Below are 17126 nucleotides of genomic sequence, written 5' to 3'. Positions count from 1 at the left end.
CTTCACCTCTGCGATCATCATAGAGCAGTTCGAAGGCTTAACCTTCCCAGATTACCTCCATAATCCCATTGGTAGACCCCGGTGGTGACATTTTGGTGCTTACGATCCTTAGACCTGGATCCGCCTGCTTCATGATGACAGGCCACTCTTCATTTCCCAGCTCGCGTGCACCAAAGTTCGCAAGCATGTCCAGGTCGCGATTTCTTGAACATGTCAGCTCTGCACTAAGCCTACTAAACTGAGAGAACTTACCGAAGTTGCCTATCAACCATTGGCGGCATGACACCTGGCTCAGGCGCATAGTGATCACTGATAAGGATTCGAGCCCCTTTCTTGAGCGCTGGCACCTGATTCTTCAAGATCTTGACCACATAGGCGTCGGGCCAATTGTGGAAGACCGCTCGGAAGAGATACAAGTCTGCATCCTTAATCGGTTGCTCTTCCAGGATACTGTAAGGCGAGAACTTGACTCGGTCTTTCAAGGATTCGGGAAGCTGCTTCGCACCCTCTTCGACAGTGGCTGGAAAGTCCTGAACGATTAAGGAGAGATTGGGAAAGCGTTTGGCTAGGCCTATGGATACGCTTCCATAACTACCCCCAACATCGACGACGGTGGCATTGCCTAGCGAGGCCCAATCGTAGCCAACTAAGAAGGGTTCCATTGGAATTCTGGACGTGACCGCGCTCGCGCCATCGCGGAATCGCTTCGCACGTTCTGGGTATTTTTGAAGCTCGTCGTAGAAGCCTACGTCGGTGTTGTTGGCGAGAGAAAACCCCTTGGAATATCAGCTCTGGACAGAATAGACACAGATGAATACTACTTACCGTCTGAGATGGATCCTGAGGTGTCCCAAACTTATCCAATGCATCCAACACCTATCCTCAATCAGATCAAGTTCCATGAATTGGAAACAAGACGCCTCACCCTTGCTGAAGCCGGAAACGCTTCTTCACAATGCATACCAACATATTCACTCAAGCCTTTATCTTGCGCAAGAGCACGAGAAGCGGCAGTGTGAGCGACAAACCCTTTCCGAGGCTCACTGAAGATATGGTTCGTCATGGCATGGCGCATGAGACGCCGCAAATGGACGACATCGACACCACACGTCTTCGCAATGTCCTCATACGAAGCTTCTCCTCCCACAGGAAAGCTAGTCGCGATCTTATATCGGTATATGGCTTGGAGACTGACTATGTCGTATGGCTGAGAGCGCCCAAAATAGATCAGCGCGAGGACTTGCGTTTGAAGTGTCACTGGTATCTCATACCGCGAATCCCATGAGCATTGCACTCGGGCCTAACAAGAGCGTGTGGAGCTCTTTGGTGGCAGCAAGGACTACCAGATGGGCTTTTGCGATAGCAGTCAATTGTGGAGGGATGACCACTCGTAGAGGTCCGTCTACGTCGAACGATGGAGTGGGAAAGCCATGAAACTGAAAGTACTCATTCAGGACCTGAGTTTTGGAAGCAATGAGCGTAGAAAGCTCTTCGATCCTGGTTGTAGTCGTGGCTAAGCTACCCATCGCTGTCAAATTTCTCATATATGAATATAGAAACGATTCGAGGAGCAAACAACAATCACTCTAAGCTCTGGTCATTCATCCAGATGTTAAGCGATGTATCATAGAGCCAGGACCTTCGGAGCCCAAACTGCCGATCGTGATCTACCAAGGACACTGAGACCCTTGGCTCAGAGGGTTGAGCATGCCGAACATAGCCGACATTCTACAACCTCCCATTCATCCAGTTCAAGTGCTCAACACCATGATGCAGGTTGGACGACGCTGAACCCCTGAGGGTCGGGACTTCACCCTAATGCATGCATGCCCAGAACTTAGCTTTTCTGGTATCTTACAATTTCAATACTGTATGAATACCAACACGAAGACAGACCCGGAAGACCTTCCTTCCGGCGGCAGAAAGCTTCGAGGAGAATTCTCCACCTTGCAGGTTCTTTATCTCGCATGCTCTCGGCCCGTTTAAGCTACATACGAGATCCACCATTTGAGACCCTGAACGCTGGTTGTGCGTCCCGGCCCTGGCTCAGCCTAATGCTGCATTGCAGAGCGGCTCTGTCGGAATTCGGATAATGCCACCTCAGGGACTGCCATACACTAATGTCCGAAAGAGGGGAGGGAGAGCTGAATGTCGTCAATGAATGCATGGGCCTCATCCACAACCAGAAACGAAAGAAGAGAATCGGCGATCACTCCCCACCCAGAAAAAACGACGTGATTTACCAGACCAGAAGACCACCCCCGTGCTTTTTGCATCTCTGGACCTCGCTTCAGCAAGACGAAAGTATTTCGAAGCCATCACTAGCAAATCTCGATCAAAACACAACAACCGCGAGACACCATGTCGCCATCACCCCTAAACAACTCCACCTCCCCTGAGACCCTTACACGACCAAAGAAAAAAGTCATCATCGTAGGCGCCGGCCCCGTCGGGCTCCTCACAGCCATCCGCCTCGGCCAAGAAAACATCTCGACCCTCCTCCTCGAAAAAGGCGACGTCCTCCACAAATCCTCCCGCGCAGTCGTCTACAACCCGATCGTGCTCCCCCTGTTGAAAAGCTTCGGTGTCCTGGACGCCGTCCTGGCAGCCGGCTACCTCAACACGCGCGGCGCCACATGGCTGAACATTCGGGACGAGAAGCTCGCGCATCTAGCCGTCGAGAGCGACAAGCCCGGTGTTTTTGGTGGCGTACTACTGCTGGGCCAAGCCCGCCTCAACGACATCCTCCTCGACGAAGTGCGCAAGTACCCAAGCGTGGAGATAAAATTCGGGGCTGGCTGTACGGGCGTTGAACACGTCTCCGATAGCGAGGGCGGCGGAGTCAGGGTCATGACATGGCAGCGCAACAACGCCCTACAAGATATCACATACGAAGCTTCCTACGTGGTGGCTGCCGACGGCGCAGGCAGCGCAGTCCGTCGCTGCCTCTGCGTGCCCTACGAAGGCTACACCTGGCCCGACTGGAAAATGCTGAGTACGCACGTGCAATACGATTTTGCGGCCGAGAAAAACTATGACCCCATCACCGCCATCGTGGACGCCAAGGACTGGGCGCTGATCCTCAACACGGGCGAAGACGCGGAGGGCAGGGGATGTAAGCCCGAGGACGCCGTCTGGCGTGTAAGTTTTGGCGAGGATCCTAGTCTGCCGAGTTCGAAGGAGGATTATATGCAGCGTGCTACGGAGCGAGTTGGGAATCATGTCAAGAAAGGGGCGTCGTACAAAGTGGTCAGCGCTGAGCCGTATTATTTACATCAGCGGTGCGCGGCGGTGGCGAGGAAGGGGAGGGTGGTGTTTGCGGGGGACGCTCTTCACGTACGTACTCTCGCCCCCCAACTTTTCCATTTTCCCATTACCAGTCAGCTGACGTGCCGCGATGCGGTATTAGGCCAACAACCCCTCTGGTGGTCTAGGTCTCACGACCGGCATCTGCGACGCCTACAGCTACTCCAACGCGCTTTGTCGAATCATCAACGGCAACGAACCTGACGCTCTGCTCACCGAATGCGCGGAATCAAGACGCGCCGCCTTCTTGTCCACTACAAATCCTACTTCTATCATGAACTTCAAGCGCGATTCAGATAGCCAGGATAAAGACGCCGTCATGTTCCGCAATATGTTCTTTGGGCGCCTGAACAACGACCCCGGCGCCTCGAGGGAGGTAGGGAAGAAGTTGCAGGGATTGCTGTTGAAGGGGTTTGAGAGGCCGGAGAAGGCGGGGGATGGACGGGTGGGTAAGGCCGTGGAAGCGGTGGCGGCGAGTGGGGCGGGGAGTTTTGCTGAGGGGGAGCCTTTGGTGGGGAATGGTGAGGTAACGCCAAGGGCGATAGGCGGGGTGAAGAATGAGGATGGTGAGACTCACGTGAATGGAGTTGGGGGGAGTAAGGTCGAGGGGGCAGGGAATGGCGTCTTGCCGCTGAATGAGGCACCGAGAGATTCGATCGAGAGTGAGGTTGCCAGGTTGAAGGATGATATGGAGGTTGTGAAGGGGCTTTTGAAGAAGATTGCGGGGACGGTGGGATATTCGTAGGTAGAGCCAACTATTTTGTTTCGGAGGATTGTTGTTGATACTGGAACGGAAGAATGCGATGTTTGACTAGAAGTCTTCATTGATATATTAGTGTATGTTTGCATTGTCATTTCAAAGCCCACCAATCGTGATTGCGTGAGATCCATATTTGGAGGACTAATACTATGTCTTGCTGATCAGAATTTGATTCAACTTATCTCACCTGTCAAGTGCGTGTTGAAACACTCGCCAGAATGAGGAACTTTACGCCAAACCAACATACCGCACTCACCATCTATCCCATCCCATCGCCCACCACCACGCCTTCTCTACTACCTATCCTGCCCATCACCTTCAAAAAAAGCCCTGCCCCTCCACAAACTTCGGTCTCGAAGCCTTAAAAACATAAATACACCCCACCACACCGGCCTCAACCTCCTCAAACTGCTCCCTCAATGCCTCCGTAAACTCCCGTTCATTATCCCCCAAATTATCCATAAACCCCCTCCGATTCGTCCTCTTGACCCACAGCCCACTCAATCGACTCTGCACGCGCTTCTCCCCGAGAATATTCGCCCCAAACAACACCCCCTCTGGCGTCAGTGCCGCTTTCAAATTCGCGAAAACTGCACACTTGCGCGCCGAAGGACCGGGGAGACAGTGCAGCAGGTAGAGTATACTAATGCTGGAGTAAGCGCCATGATGTTCTGCGGGCAGAGACTTGTAGATGTCCCACTGCAGCGTGGAGATGGAAACGTCGCGGCGGCCGCTGTGCACAAGGCGCTTTTTGGCCATGTCCAAGCAGTTCTGGTTTAAGTCGCACAAAGTGAGGTCGCACCCCCGCGGCAAATTGCCGTGTTTGGTGAAATACCCCGTGCCGACGCCGACGTCGAGATGGCGTGCGCTGACGTTGTCGCGGAAGAGGGGTAAAGTGATCTTGGAGGTCGGGCACCGGTATACGAATGTGCAGAGAAAGGTGAGCACGAGCGTGTCGTAGATGTAGAGCATGAAGCCACCGTATTCGTCCGCGTTGCTCTCGGCGTGCTGGGCTGTCGGGGCTGGCGGGGCTGATGTTGTTGCTACGGCGGTGAGTTCTTTCGACATGGTGAGGGTCGTGGATGATGAGGGTGGTGCTTTGGTGCTGGGTGGGTATGTGGAGTGGGAGTATGAGTGGGAGTATGGCGATGGATGGAGCCCGCGTGGAGGGGGAATGTAGAGGATGCCGTGAATGTCCATGTTTGAAGTGTGATGGAGTCATAGGGGTAGGGTTTTTGGGGGAAGCTTGGGCCTGGGCGTGTGACAGGGTGGGATTGGGCCCCACATGTCTGACTGGGTGGGCGGTTCCGGAGAGTCTCGGTTCATGCATGGGGAGGAGATTATGGTGGTCGGTCTCCGAATGTTCGATCATGGTCCTTGGTGAGTTGTTGATGTCTGCATGGGTGGGTCTGCTTGTATCCACAAGTCTTGATGGGTCTGCACTGATTCTGCAGCATCATCGTACTAGAGTCACTTGCAGCCATTTCGACAAGGATATCATCTTAGCGCCTTTGTCCGTATACATACCGGTGCAGCTGCATGAAGACTCTTTCCCCTGTCGATCTTGTGCGTATAAATGTTCGGAATTGTCCATTGCCGTCGTTCCGATAAGGATTTTCCTAGTCGGCGTAGCGCTGAACTCTGGCTAGGATTAAGGAGCACTAAGGTGGGTCTAGAGACCTTCAAGGCTCGGTCCCCAATGGCGTCCGACTGGGCGAAGCTTGGTCTGCAAGATGCCGAACCGGGAGATGGGTTGATTTGATCCGGCATTAGGAGCTTACTAAAGCGGGAGTTCGAGCGACATTAGGTGCGCGTATATCTATTTGACTTCCGCATTTTTAATTTGCAGGAATCTGTAGCTACGCACTGTTGGTACTATGCAACGGTTGATGAAAGGATGTAGGGCATACATTATGCAGTCCCCGAGGTACGCTTCAAAAGCGACAAACTGTGGAGCATTTCGGAATTGCTTCAATGAGGAGGACATCTATTGGAACTTGACTCCCAACAAGACGCAGCTCACCGCAGAACCTCATTCATGCACGACTATCGTGTTCAGTAACGAAGGATGAGATGCGCTGAACACGCGTAAGGACATTGTCCTAGCAAATCCTGCCACATACATAATGATGCAAGGTTATCATACTGGTGGTCTGATACTAGATACCCCTCAACGCATCGTTCATGCTGCACAGCTAAGGATCATCTTTAGACTTTGGTTCAGAAGAGGATACATCATGCTTCTCCACAACATCTCCATTCGAAAGCGGCGATGTGCCCGCGTTATCCTTCGTTTGCTCTTGCGACACCCTATCATCCTTCTTGATCGCATCTAATTCAGTTGGATCGAGATGAGGCATTTCTGGCACTTTGTCACCGCCATCACTTTCTCCCACAGTCGCAGATCGCAGCTCCCCCGTACCTCTAGTTGTAGGTCTCGAATCCTGCGTAAACTTCCCCTTATTTGCCATAAGTTCAATTTCTTCAGTTTCATGATCGCTAGGCATAGACCTAGACCCATCGCCTCTGTCCGGTCCGGCTGGCATATAGAAGCGCAGATCGATTCGCATGATCAGATAGCCCCAGATGATTGATACCTCGATTGTGAAGTAGAAGATGTAGAAGCACGCTTTCGAGAACCACGGTGGAGGTTCGTTCACTGGTCTTGGGGCCATGTAGCCACTTCCGACTCGAAACCAGAACCCTGTCGCCAGAGCCAGACTTCCGTACAGTAGGATGAGGACCTTGGTGCTCATGCTACCTTTGCCGAAATTTCGCGTTTCTTTTCGGGGGATATGGTATGAAATGAGAATGAGGAAGATCGGTATCAAGGACGTGAAAGCATTGTACGTGCCTCCTGCAAATGATCCCGCTTTCGCATCATTGAGTTTCTTCCGATCCAGGGTGTAGTAAGAGGAGACCACGAAACCAAGGATGATACATAAGGAGACCAGAAGGAGCGAGAGAGACGTGGTGATGAAGTAGCGGAAATATTTGTGGTTGCCAACCCTGGGATGTAGAGCCTTCACAATGGATTGAGCCAACAAGATGTTGATCAAACAGCACAGCAGGTCTCCAAGATTGACGAAGAGAACCGCTGCAATGCTGATGCCAACGTTGGTTGGATATACCGCCCAGATGATTCGCATTATACATGCTACCACCCTGGCCATTGAAAAGCCGAACATTGCTCCCGAGAGAGGAAACTTGTGGCCTCGCCGGAGGTTGAGTTGCAGTCTTGTCATATGTCCAGCACCGCCAACCAGGAAGAGTACCATGAAGACAGAACAGAGGGGGATATCGAGGCTCTTGTTCGGCACGCCGCCAAGTTGGGCCACATGGACTGGGTAGGGTGGCTTAGGAATGGTCATGTTTTTTGCTTGCTGTTAGGGGATGAGCATTAGCGACTATTGTTGAGTAACTCATGGATGTTGAAGGAAATGCTTGCCTGACCGTCCGCCATCACGTCAACTGAAGTAGAGAATGCTAGTTGCGAGTATGTTCGCTTCTGTCAGACTGCTATGAGAGTTGGTGCGCTTTTGGGCGAGGTGGCGTGAAATTTTGCGTCGTGAATGTTGAATTCACGACTGATGCGAGTTTGCACCCAATTTCTACCGTCTCTCCATGTCGTACAGCGATGATCAAATGCAATAATGGTATGAGAGCATAGAGAAAAGCCTCTAGGGATATTGTTCGTGGTCTAGGTAGGATTGTAGATAGCGATTGACTGATGTCGCAAAGGAGACGACTTTCAGGAATGACGCAACTGCATCTCGTGATGTCTAGAAGGAGGCAACGACCCCACCCCCGGGTATCATTGTTCCGACAGCTTGCATAATGGATTATGTGTCGACTCGGAAACCTTTGCATCCGAGGTGCATAAGTTATGGAGGATATTGGATAGGGGCTATTGAGGGAACCACTCCCCTGGAGCAATTCTTGCGGGCGGCTAGTACGAGAACGAACGCCCTAAACTATAGGGGGTTCTCCCCCGGGACTGCTATCGCAACAACACTCTTGTAAGCGTGCACCTCTCCCCTCTTAACCTAAATACTAATAAACTTAAATTATTTCCCCCTCTTCATAATTGATTTATAGAATATGTACTCTTAGTTTATAAGATATAATATTAATATTTCTAGGCTACTTAGAGTTAATTTTATTTTTTATTATATTTTTATTTATTTAAGTTTATTATAATTTAAATTATATCTTTTTTAATTATATAGAAATAATAGTATTAAGAGCTTAGTAAGTATTATAAATTTAAATTAAAAGATTAATATATAATAACTTTTATTAAATATTAAAACTTAGATATATAATATAGAATAGTATTAGAAATATATATAAAGAAGGCTTTTATTAGATTCTAATAGGTTTCTAATAAATACTTAATTTTATAAATATTTTAGAGAAACTATAAAGGAAGAACTAACTATTATAATCTAAATTATATCCCTTTTAGTTATATAGAAATAGTAGTATTAAAAACTTAGTAAGTATTATAAATTACTTTTATATAAAAGTAAATATATATATATTAGAAAATTAATATATAATAATATTTATTAAATATATAAGTAAGGTTTCTACTTAAAATAAAGCTAATTCTTTATCTTAGTTCTTTTTATTATTTTTAGGCCTTAGAAGCTAATTTTTATCTTTAAAAGAAATAATGATTAAAGAATAAACTTAAATAAAAGTAAATAAAGTTCTTAAGCTTATTAAATATAATATATTATAATAAAGAATAATAACTAAATAAATAATATAGTTAATTAAAAAACTAATCCTTAAAAAGTTAAAAACTAATAATCTTTAAATAAATATATAAAATATTTAGTCTTAATAAGAAAAACTTAATAATATTCTTTATTAAAGTATAATTTAAGAGGAATTAAAAGAAATAAAAGACCTTAATATTTAAGGTATTAACTTCTTTAAATAATAAGAAAAATATAATAAGAAATTAAGAAGTAATATTAAGCTTTAATTTAAGTTTAAGATCTTTTAATAAGCGATCTTATATTTAAATACACTTTTTAATAAATATAAAAAAGTAACTTAAGATATTAATAAAGTTAACTAATAGCTAGAAAAAATATAAAAGGAGCTAAGAAAAATAAACTAAATAAATAATAATTTATAAACTTTTATTTATAATAAAGAGAAAATCTTAAAGCTTAAGTAAAATTTAATTATAAAACTATTTCTAAATATAAGATAAAGTATAAAGTATTAATAATTAAAATTATTAATTTTAAATAATTTATAATAATATTAAATAATAAAGTTATATATTATTTTTAAAGAAGTTTAATAATAAATAAGCTTAATTATAATAAAGATAAATACTTTACTATTAATAAATAAACTTAATTATAATAAAGATAAATACTTTACTATTAATAAATAAATTATATATATTAAAAGTTAATTAAAAGGCAATATATTTAACTATATTACTACTTTTTTAAATAATAAATATAATAATTTTACTTCCTTTATAAAACTATAAAATTTATTTAAATATTTTAATACTTTATATAATAATTATAATTATATTAATAATATAAAATAAAAGTATATTATTCTTAAATAAAGTATATATCCTTTTTAAGTATTTTATATAAAATTTAAATAAATAGTATATATATTAAAGAAAGAATTCAAGTAATAAAAAGATAACTTAGAGGTTTATTTATTACTATAACTTATAAAATACGTAATCTTTAATTATTTAGTATTCTTTTTTAAAAATTAATAATTAATTATAAAAATATAATAAAAAGAACTTAATTAAAATTTATACTTTATTATTATATTTAATATTAATATTATAAAATTAGCTTTTAAGACCTATAATTAATTTCTTAAAACTATTTATTAAAATAGAATTATATATTATTCCTATAAAATAAGATCCCTCTTAAGTAATTTAAGCTAAAAAGGATAAAAACTCTAAGAACTATTTTATTTATTATAAACTTAGCTATACTATTAAAAAGTATAAATAAAAAGGATCTTTTTATAATTTTATTATTAAAATTTAAGAAATTAACTTAGAAAATAAAAAATATTAAGAAATATTTAAAGAAGAAGAGAATAAAAAACTTAAATAAATAAAAAACTAAAAGCCTTTTTTTAAAAATATAAATAAAGATAAAGAAATTATAATTTTATTATTAGCTAGTTCTTTATATTAGTATTTTAACTTTTTTATACTTAAGCTACTTATAAAAGTTTATATACTAAGTATTATATAAAATAAAGTTAAATATAATAAGTTAATAAATACTAATATATTAACCTATATTTTTATTAATTTATATTTTATATAAAAACTAATAAATTAGTTTTTAATTATTATTATTTTATTATTTAAACTAAAGCTAATAAAAGCTTTTAATAAAATAAATAAAGAACTTTATAAGGAAATATAGTATATAAAGACCTTAATAAGTAATATATATAATATAGTTAGTTAATAATAGATTAATTATTAAACTATCTAAGGATTATAATAGAAGTAAAGCCTTATACTAAGCTAAGTAGGGCTAAGCTAAGCCTAATTAAGATATCCCTATTTACTCTTATTATAATCTATAATAGTATACTATTAAAAATAATAAAAAATAACGTCCTTATTATTAGTATAGCTTTATCTTTATTTATTTATATCCTAGCTCTTATAGAGAATTATTTCTATTTAATTTAATTAAGTTTTAAGTAAAAACTACTTATATTATATTAAGAAAAAAGCCTATTTTATAAGGGGCTATAGCAATAGTAAGGTTAAGCTAATTAGGTTAAAGATTATATTAGAAGAGTATATTAATATATAAAAGGAGCGATAGTAAGCAGAAGCTAATTAGTTAAAAGAAATATCAAAAATTAAAGGTTATTTAAAATTAAATTTAAAAGTTAGAAATATAAGTATTATAGATTATAATAAGAGTAGAATAGGGATATCCTAATTAGGCTTAGCTTAGCCCTACCTAGCTTAGTATAAGGCTTTACTTCTACTATAGCTCTTTAGATAGTTTTTAATTAATTATATTATTAACTAACTATATTATATATATTGCTTATTAAAGCTTATACCTAGTACGTTTCTTTATAAATAGTAGCAATATTAAAAGATTAGGTATTGTTATTACTTTTTTAAATATTGATTATCTAGAAATAGTTCTAATACCTTAGCTAGTAACTACTAAAAAACCACCTTTTCCTTAACCTTTTTAGTAAGCTAGTTAGCTTAAAAACAATAGAGAAAAATAGCTATCTTAGTATAGCTCTAAAACTAATATAAAGAGCAATAACAATACGCTTATAGCAACTAGAAAACAACTAATTAAAAGCTTTTTCTATAAATAATTTTATATAAATAATATAAATAATAGAAGTTAAAATATTAGAATAGCTAAATAAATAGCTTAAACTAATTAAAAACAAGCTATAAGAGTTAGATATAAAGGTTTTAAAGTATAGATTATATAAGCTATTATCTTATATTTATAAGTGTAATTCCTAAGGCTAAATATACTAAAAGGAAATAGAGAAAATAGCTATACTAGTAACTATAAATACTTCTATAACTAATTGCTTCTGCTAATTAGATATTAGCTACTTTAATAGAAACAGTAATAATATATATATATTTACTAAGCGTTTAAAAGCAGTAGCAAAAATTAAGGGTAAAAAAATAGTTTTAAATTATATTATTATTTCTTTTATAAGCGAAGATTCCTTTAATAATACTTTAAATAAGGCTTATATTTAGTAGTAATATAAGCTTCTAAAGGAACAAAGACGCTAAGCTTTAAAAAGCTTAAGTATATTAATTAAAGATCTTAAAAAGCGTTTTAAGTAAATAAATAGCTAACTGCTTAACTATTTACTAAAAAATCGCTACTAAAAATAGGATACTACTAGCAATAAGAATATTATTAAATAGGCAAATAACCTTTTACTAGTTATATAGCGTCTTAGCTATTTAAACTATAATACAATTACCTTTATATATAATAGGCTAGACAATAAGCTTAAAATAAGCCTATAAGCTCCTAATTTATATAATAACTATACTAATTTCTTAAAGGAGCTAGCGCGCATATAGCTAATTTAGTATAATATCTATATATATAAGCAATAACAACAATTTAGGCCTAGTCTTTTTAGTAACTAGCCTCTTTACTATCTATTATAGTAATAGAACTAGCTAATAAAAGCTTTTCCTACTCCTTTATCTAATTAGCAAAATTAGCCTTCCTAAAATTAAAATTTCTAACTTTAGTATTAACTACTATATTTAATACCCTACTTTTAATAATTATAGCTAGCTTACTATATAAATATAGAAGAAAGAATACTATCTATAGCTATTTACTTTATTAATAAAAATAAGTAAAAGTAGGAATATTGTAAGGAAACGCAGTGCGTAGAGACCTTAATAAGCAATATATACAATATAGTTAGTTAATAATAGATTAATTATAAGCTATCTAACAAGCTATAGTAGAAGTAGGGCCTTATGCTAAGCTAGGTAGGGCTGAGCTAAGCCTAATCGAGACATCCCTATCCTGCTCTTATTATAATCTGTGATAATATGCTACTAAAAACAACAAAAAATGACGTCCTTATTATGTATATAGCCTTATCTTTGTCCATTTATGTTTAAGCTTTTGCAGAGAATTATCCCTATTTAATTTAATTAAGTTTTGGGCAAAAACTGTTTGTATTATGTTAGGGAACTTTTTCTTAGAGGCTGTAGCGACAGCAAGGTTTGAGCTAATCAGGCTAAGGATCACATCGGAGGGGCGTTTAAACGCATAGAAGGAGCAACAGCAAGCGGAAGCTAATTAGTTGAAAAGAATGTTAAAAATCGTAAATAGGAAATTATCGTTTTTGACAGGGAATTTGAAAGTTGCAAGATTACAAAATAACTGTATAGCTGAAAAACTGTGGCTTAAATTGTTTAGAAATAGCTTAAAACTTATCGATAAGCTTTAAGCCGCATAAACCGTAGACAGGAATAGTAACAGGAACAAAAACAGCCTATTTCTCAAGCCGTTTTATATAAGTTTTAGCCTTGGGAGCCTGTTTCTGCTTTTTCTTTACATTATATCTAAGCTCTTTAATTAGTCGGTTCTTTAGCTTATCTTTTTAAGCTGTGATTAGAGGAGGCTTATTTGCAATCCGTTTTTTAAAGTCGTTTCATATAAAGGTAGGTAAAACGATTAGCTATAGGGGCTTAATCGTTTTAAGCATTTTAAGCATTTTAAGAGGAGCATAGCGTATATAAAGGTTAGAAATCGTAAGGTATAACGTCGGTTTAAAAGCTAAGTATATAGGAGCTTGATTTTAATAGGCTAGAGGAGGTGTAGCTAGAGGCGATAACGTAATAGAAGCTGCTGTTTCTATGTATGTTAGTTTTAATAATATAGCTAGAGATATAAGGTAAACTTTAACAAATAAGCAGTTTAGGTGTGTCTTTTTATAATAAATAGCTAGGTCCTGCTATTAATTATATTAATGCAAACTATATAATAAATAGATAGCGCTATTATTGCATATAATATCAGTACTGTCAGCGTATGTATATGTCTGAATAAAGCCTACTTTTACTATATTAGCTGCTATAATTAAGCCATTTTAGTAGGGTTAAAGCTTAAAGGTCTTGAGATAAGCTTAACGCAAGATAAGTTTACAAGTAATAAAAAAAGACATAGTAGCATAATAATATCTAGCTAAAAGATTATCAAAGATTTTAATATAATAATAGCGTTTTTAAAAATATATTGATAATTAGTAAAGCTATTAAAGTGTAGGGCCGTTTCCGGATTTCAGCATTTAAATAAGCATAACAACACCTAATCTTTTAGTATTGCTACTATTTATAAAAAAACGCAGTACGTAGAGACCTTAATAAGCAATATATATAATGTAGTTAGTTAATAATAGATTAATTATAAGCTATCTAATAAGCTATAGTAGAAATAGGGCCTTATGCCAAGCCAGGTAGGGCTGAGCTAAGCCTAATTGGGATATCCCTATCCTGCTCTTATTATAATCCGTAATAAATATAATTTAGTAATAAATACTTATATTAGTATAACTAGTCCTATAGCTTATAGTCTTAGTTATATACTATAGAATATAAGAAATATATATAATAATAAGGAATATATATTTGTAGATACTTAGTTTACTATAAGTAGTAATTACTGCTATAATTAAGCTAGCTACACCTACTATTATAATAATTAAGCTTTCTATAGTTTATATAGCTTAGGGTTTATTAATAGCTTTTAAGTTAGTTTTAAATAATTTAAGCTATAGTTTTTTAGTTATATAGTTATTTTATAATCTTATATCTCCTTATAACTTTTAAATTTAATTTTAAATAACCTTTAATTTTCAATACTCTTTTTAACTAATTAGCTTCCACTTACTATTACTTTTTCTATATATTTAAATACCCCTCTAATATAATCCTTAGCCTAATTAGCTTAATTTTACTATTACTATAGCTTTAGCTAAAAACCTTCCTTAATATAATAAGATTAAATCTTAACTAAAATTTAGCTAAAACTTAACTAAAATAAATAAGGATAATTATATATAAAAGCTAGGACATAAATAGACAAAGATAAAGCTATACTAATAATAAAGATATTATTTTTTATTATTTTTAGTAGTATATTATTATAGATTATAATAAAAGTAGGATAGAGATATTTTAATTAGGCTTAGCTTAGCCTTACTTAGCTTAGTATAAAGCCTTATTTCTACTATAGCTCCTTAAATAGTTTTTAATTAATTATATTATTAATTAACTATATTATATATATTGCTTATTAAGGCTTACACCTAGTATATTTCCTTATAATAAGATTATAGAATAACTATATAGCTAAAAAATTATAGCTTAAATTATTTAAAACTAGTAGAAAAGTAATTAATAGGCTAGGAGCTATATAAACTATAGAACTTAATTATTATAATAATATATATAATTTATATAATTATAGTAATAATTATTCCCTATAGTAAACTAGGCGTCTATAGATATATATTCCTTATTATTATATATATTTCCTATATTATATAATATATAATTAAAACTATAAGCTATAGGACTAGTTATACTAATATAAGTATTTATTATTAAATTATATTTTTATATTTATTTACTTTTATTAATAAAGTAAATAGCTATAGATAGTGTTCTTTCCTTAGTATTTATATAATAAACTAGTTATAATTATTAAAAGAGGGGTACTAAATATAGTAGTTAATATTAAGGCTAGAAATTTTAATTTTAAGGAAGTTAATTTTGCTAATTAAATAGAGAAAAAAAAGAAGTAGGAAGGGCTCTTATTAGCTAGTTCTATTACTATAGTAAATAGTAAGGAGGTTAGTTGCTAGGGAGACTAGGCCTAGATTATTATAGCTTATATATATAAATATTATACTAAATTAATTAAAGACGCGCTAACTCTTTTAGGAAACTAATATAATTTTATTATAACCCTAGTATTTAAACTAGTAAATAGTATTAGTTAATTCAACTATAGGTTAGTAAGTTAGTTCTCTTAGAATATAAATAGTAGTTAGAAAATAAATAAAAGTAAAATAATAAAATAGAATTAAGTTACAACTATTTTAGATCTTATAATAAGAAATAAAACTTATATTAAATATAAAGAAATTTATTTAAAAAAGAGAATAAAAGGTTTTATATATATAACTTTACTTAACTTACCTAATAATATTTAACTCTTAATTACTTTAAGCTTATTTAATCTAAAGGTTACTTAGTACTTTTAACGCTTAAGTATATTTAAATACTTTAGCTATTTTTTCCTTTTTTAGTTATTTTTCTTTATAACTTAGTATAGCTATAGTTTTTATTTTATAGTAGTTATTTAGTTATATTTATTATATAAAGTTATAATATTTTTTTTAATAATTGTTTTTAGTTATTAATTTCCTTTATTATATAACTTTTTTAATTATATTATATAATCTTTTAATCATAGTATTTAACGCTATTATTATACTTCTAAAAAAAGAAAATATTATAGTTATTACATTATTATATATTATTATAAAAACTATATCTTTTAAAGTTCTAAATATATAAAGACTAATTAGTTAGTTCGCTATACTAAGTATAATAAATATACTTAAAAATATAATCTAGCTCTTTTTAAGAAAGAGATAAATAAGTAGTATAATATTCTTAATAACCTAGATAAGTAAAAGCTAGCTACTTATTTTAAGCTATTATATATTTAAAAGATAAAGTAATTTTATTTAAAAAAGTTAGATTAACTAAATAATTTTAATATAAAAAATATTCTAGAAATAAAAAAAGATAAATATTTTAAAAAAGTAAAAGCAGTAATCTAATAATATATATTTATTAATTTTAATTCTTAGATTAAATCTAGTAATTAATAATTCTTTTTTCCTTAATAATTTTAATTTTTCTTTTTTTAATTAGTTTAATAAATAAATAAAAGCTTTATTTACTTCTATTACTATTACTAATAAAAGTACTAAAGCTTCTTTATATAATTAAATAGTAAATATTCTTTTAGTTCCTATATATTTTCTTCTTCTAAGTAGTCTTTCTATTTAATAAAGTATTAACTATATTATTTTTCTAATATTTCCTTAACTTTAAAAATATTCTTTTTTTTAAATTTATATCTAAATAATATTAATATTAATTTAATATTTTTTACTTTTTTAAGGAAAAATATATAAAATACTAAATATATTTTAGTATTATTTAATAGTTCTAGTTTATAGTTAATAAGTCCTTTTTACTTTTATATTTTAAATAAATTAACTTATAAATAATTTAATTGCTTATTTAATTATTTTGTTTTAAGATTTTTTATATAAAGCTATATTTTATTTCTTTTTTTTAACTAAGGTTTATTTATTTTATATTTATTTTCTTATTTTTTTATTTTAATTTATACTTTTTCTAAAGAATTTATAATATATCTATATATTTATTTAAATTCTAATATATATTTAA

At 34.9% G+C, this 17126-nt stretch overlaps 3 protein-coding genes across 3 annotated transcripts; 1 reads left to right on the top strand and 2 right to left on the bottom strand.

The window, feature by feature from the left end:
* Positions 1–37: 37 nt before the first annotated feature.
* Positions 38–1526, bottom strand: KY384_002920 (uncharacterized protein; the record flags this gene model as incomplete). Its single annotated transcript, XM_044811442.1, has 5 exons — positions 38–203; positions 253–776; positions 826–876; positions 926–1264; positions 1344–1526. The coding sequence occupies 5 exons, from the start codon at positions 1524–1526 to the stop codon at positions 38–40; spliced, it is 1263 nt and encodes a 420-aa protein (XP_044670575.1).
* Positions 1527–2361: 835 nt separating this feature from the next.
* Positions 2362–4051, top strand: KY384_002919 (uncharacterized protein; the record flags this gene model as incomplete). Its single annotated transcript, XM_044811441.1, has 2 exons — positions 2362–3336; positions 3410–4051. 2 exons carry the CDS (start codon positions 2362–2364, stop codon positions 4049–4051), a joined length of 1617 nt encoding a protein of 538 aa, XP_044670574.1.
* A 2210-nt stretch (positions 4052–6261) lies between these two features.
* KY384_002918 (uncharacterized protein) lies at positions 6262–7437 on the bottom strand (the record flags this gene model as incomplete). Its single annotated transcript, XM_044811440.1, has 1 exon — positions 6262–7437. One exon carries the CDS (start codon positions 7435–7437, stop codon positions 6262–6264), a length of 1176 nt encoding a protein of 391 aa, XP_044670573.1.
* Positions 7438–17126: the final 9689 nt, after the last annotated feature.

The sequence above is a fragment of the Bacidia gigantensis genome (assembly GCF_019456465.1).
Source record: "Bacidia gigantensis strain McMullin 20006 chromosome Unknown contig_180, whole genome shotgun sequence".
Classification (NCBI taxonomy): domain Eukaryota; kingdom Fungi; phylum Ascomycota; class Lecanoromycetes; order Lecanorales; family Ramalinaceae; genus Bacidia; species Bacidia gigantensis.
The sequence above is the reverse complement of the archived record's forward strand: the minus strand, read 5'-3'. Positions and strand labels throughout refer to the sequence as shown.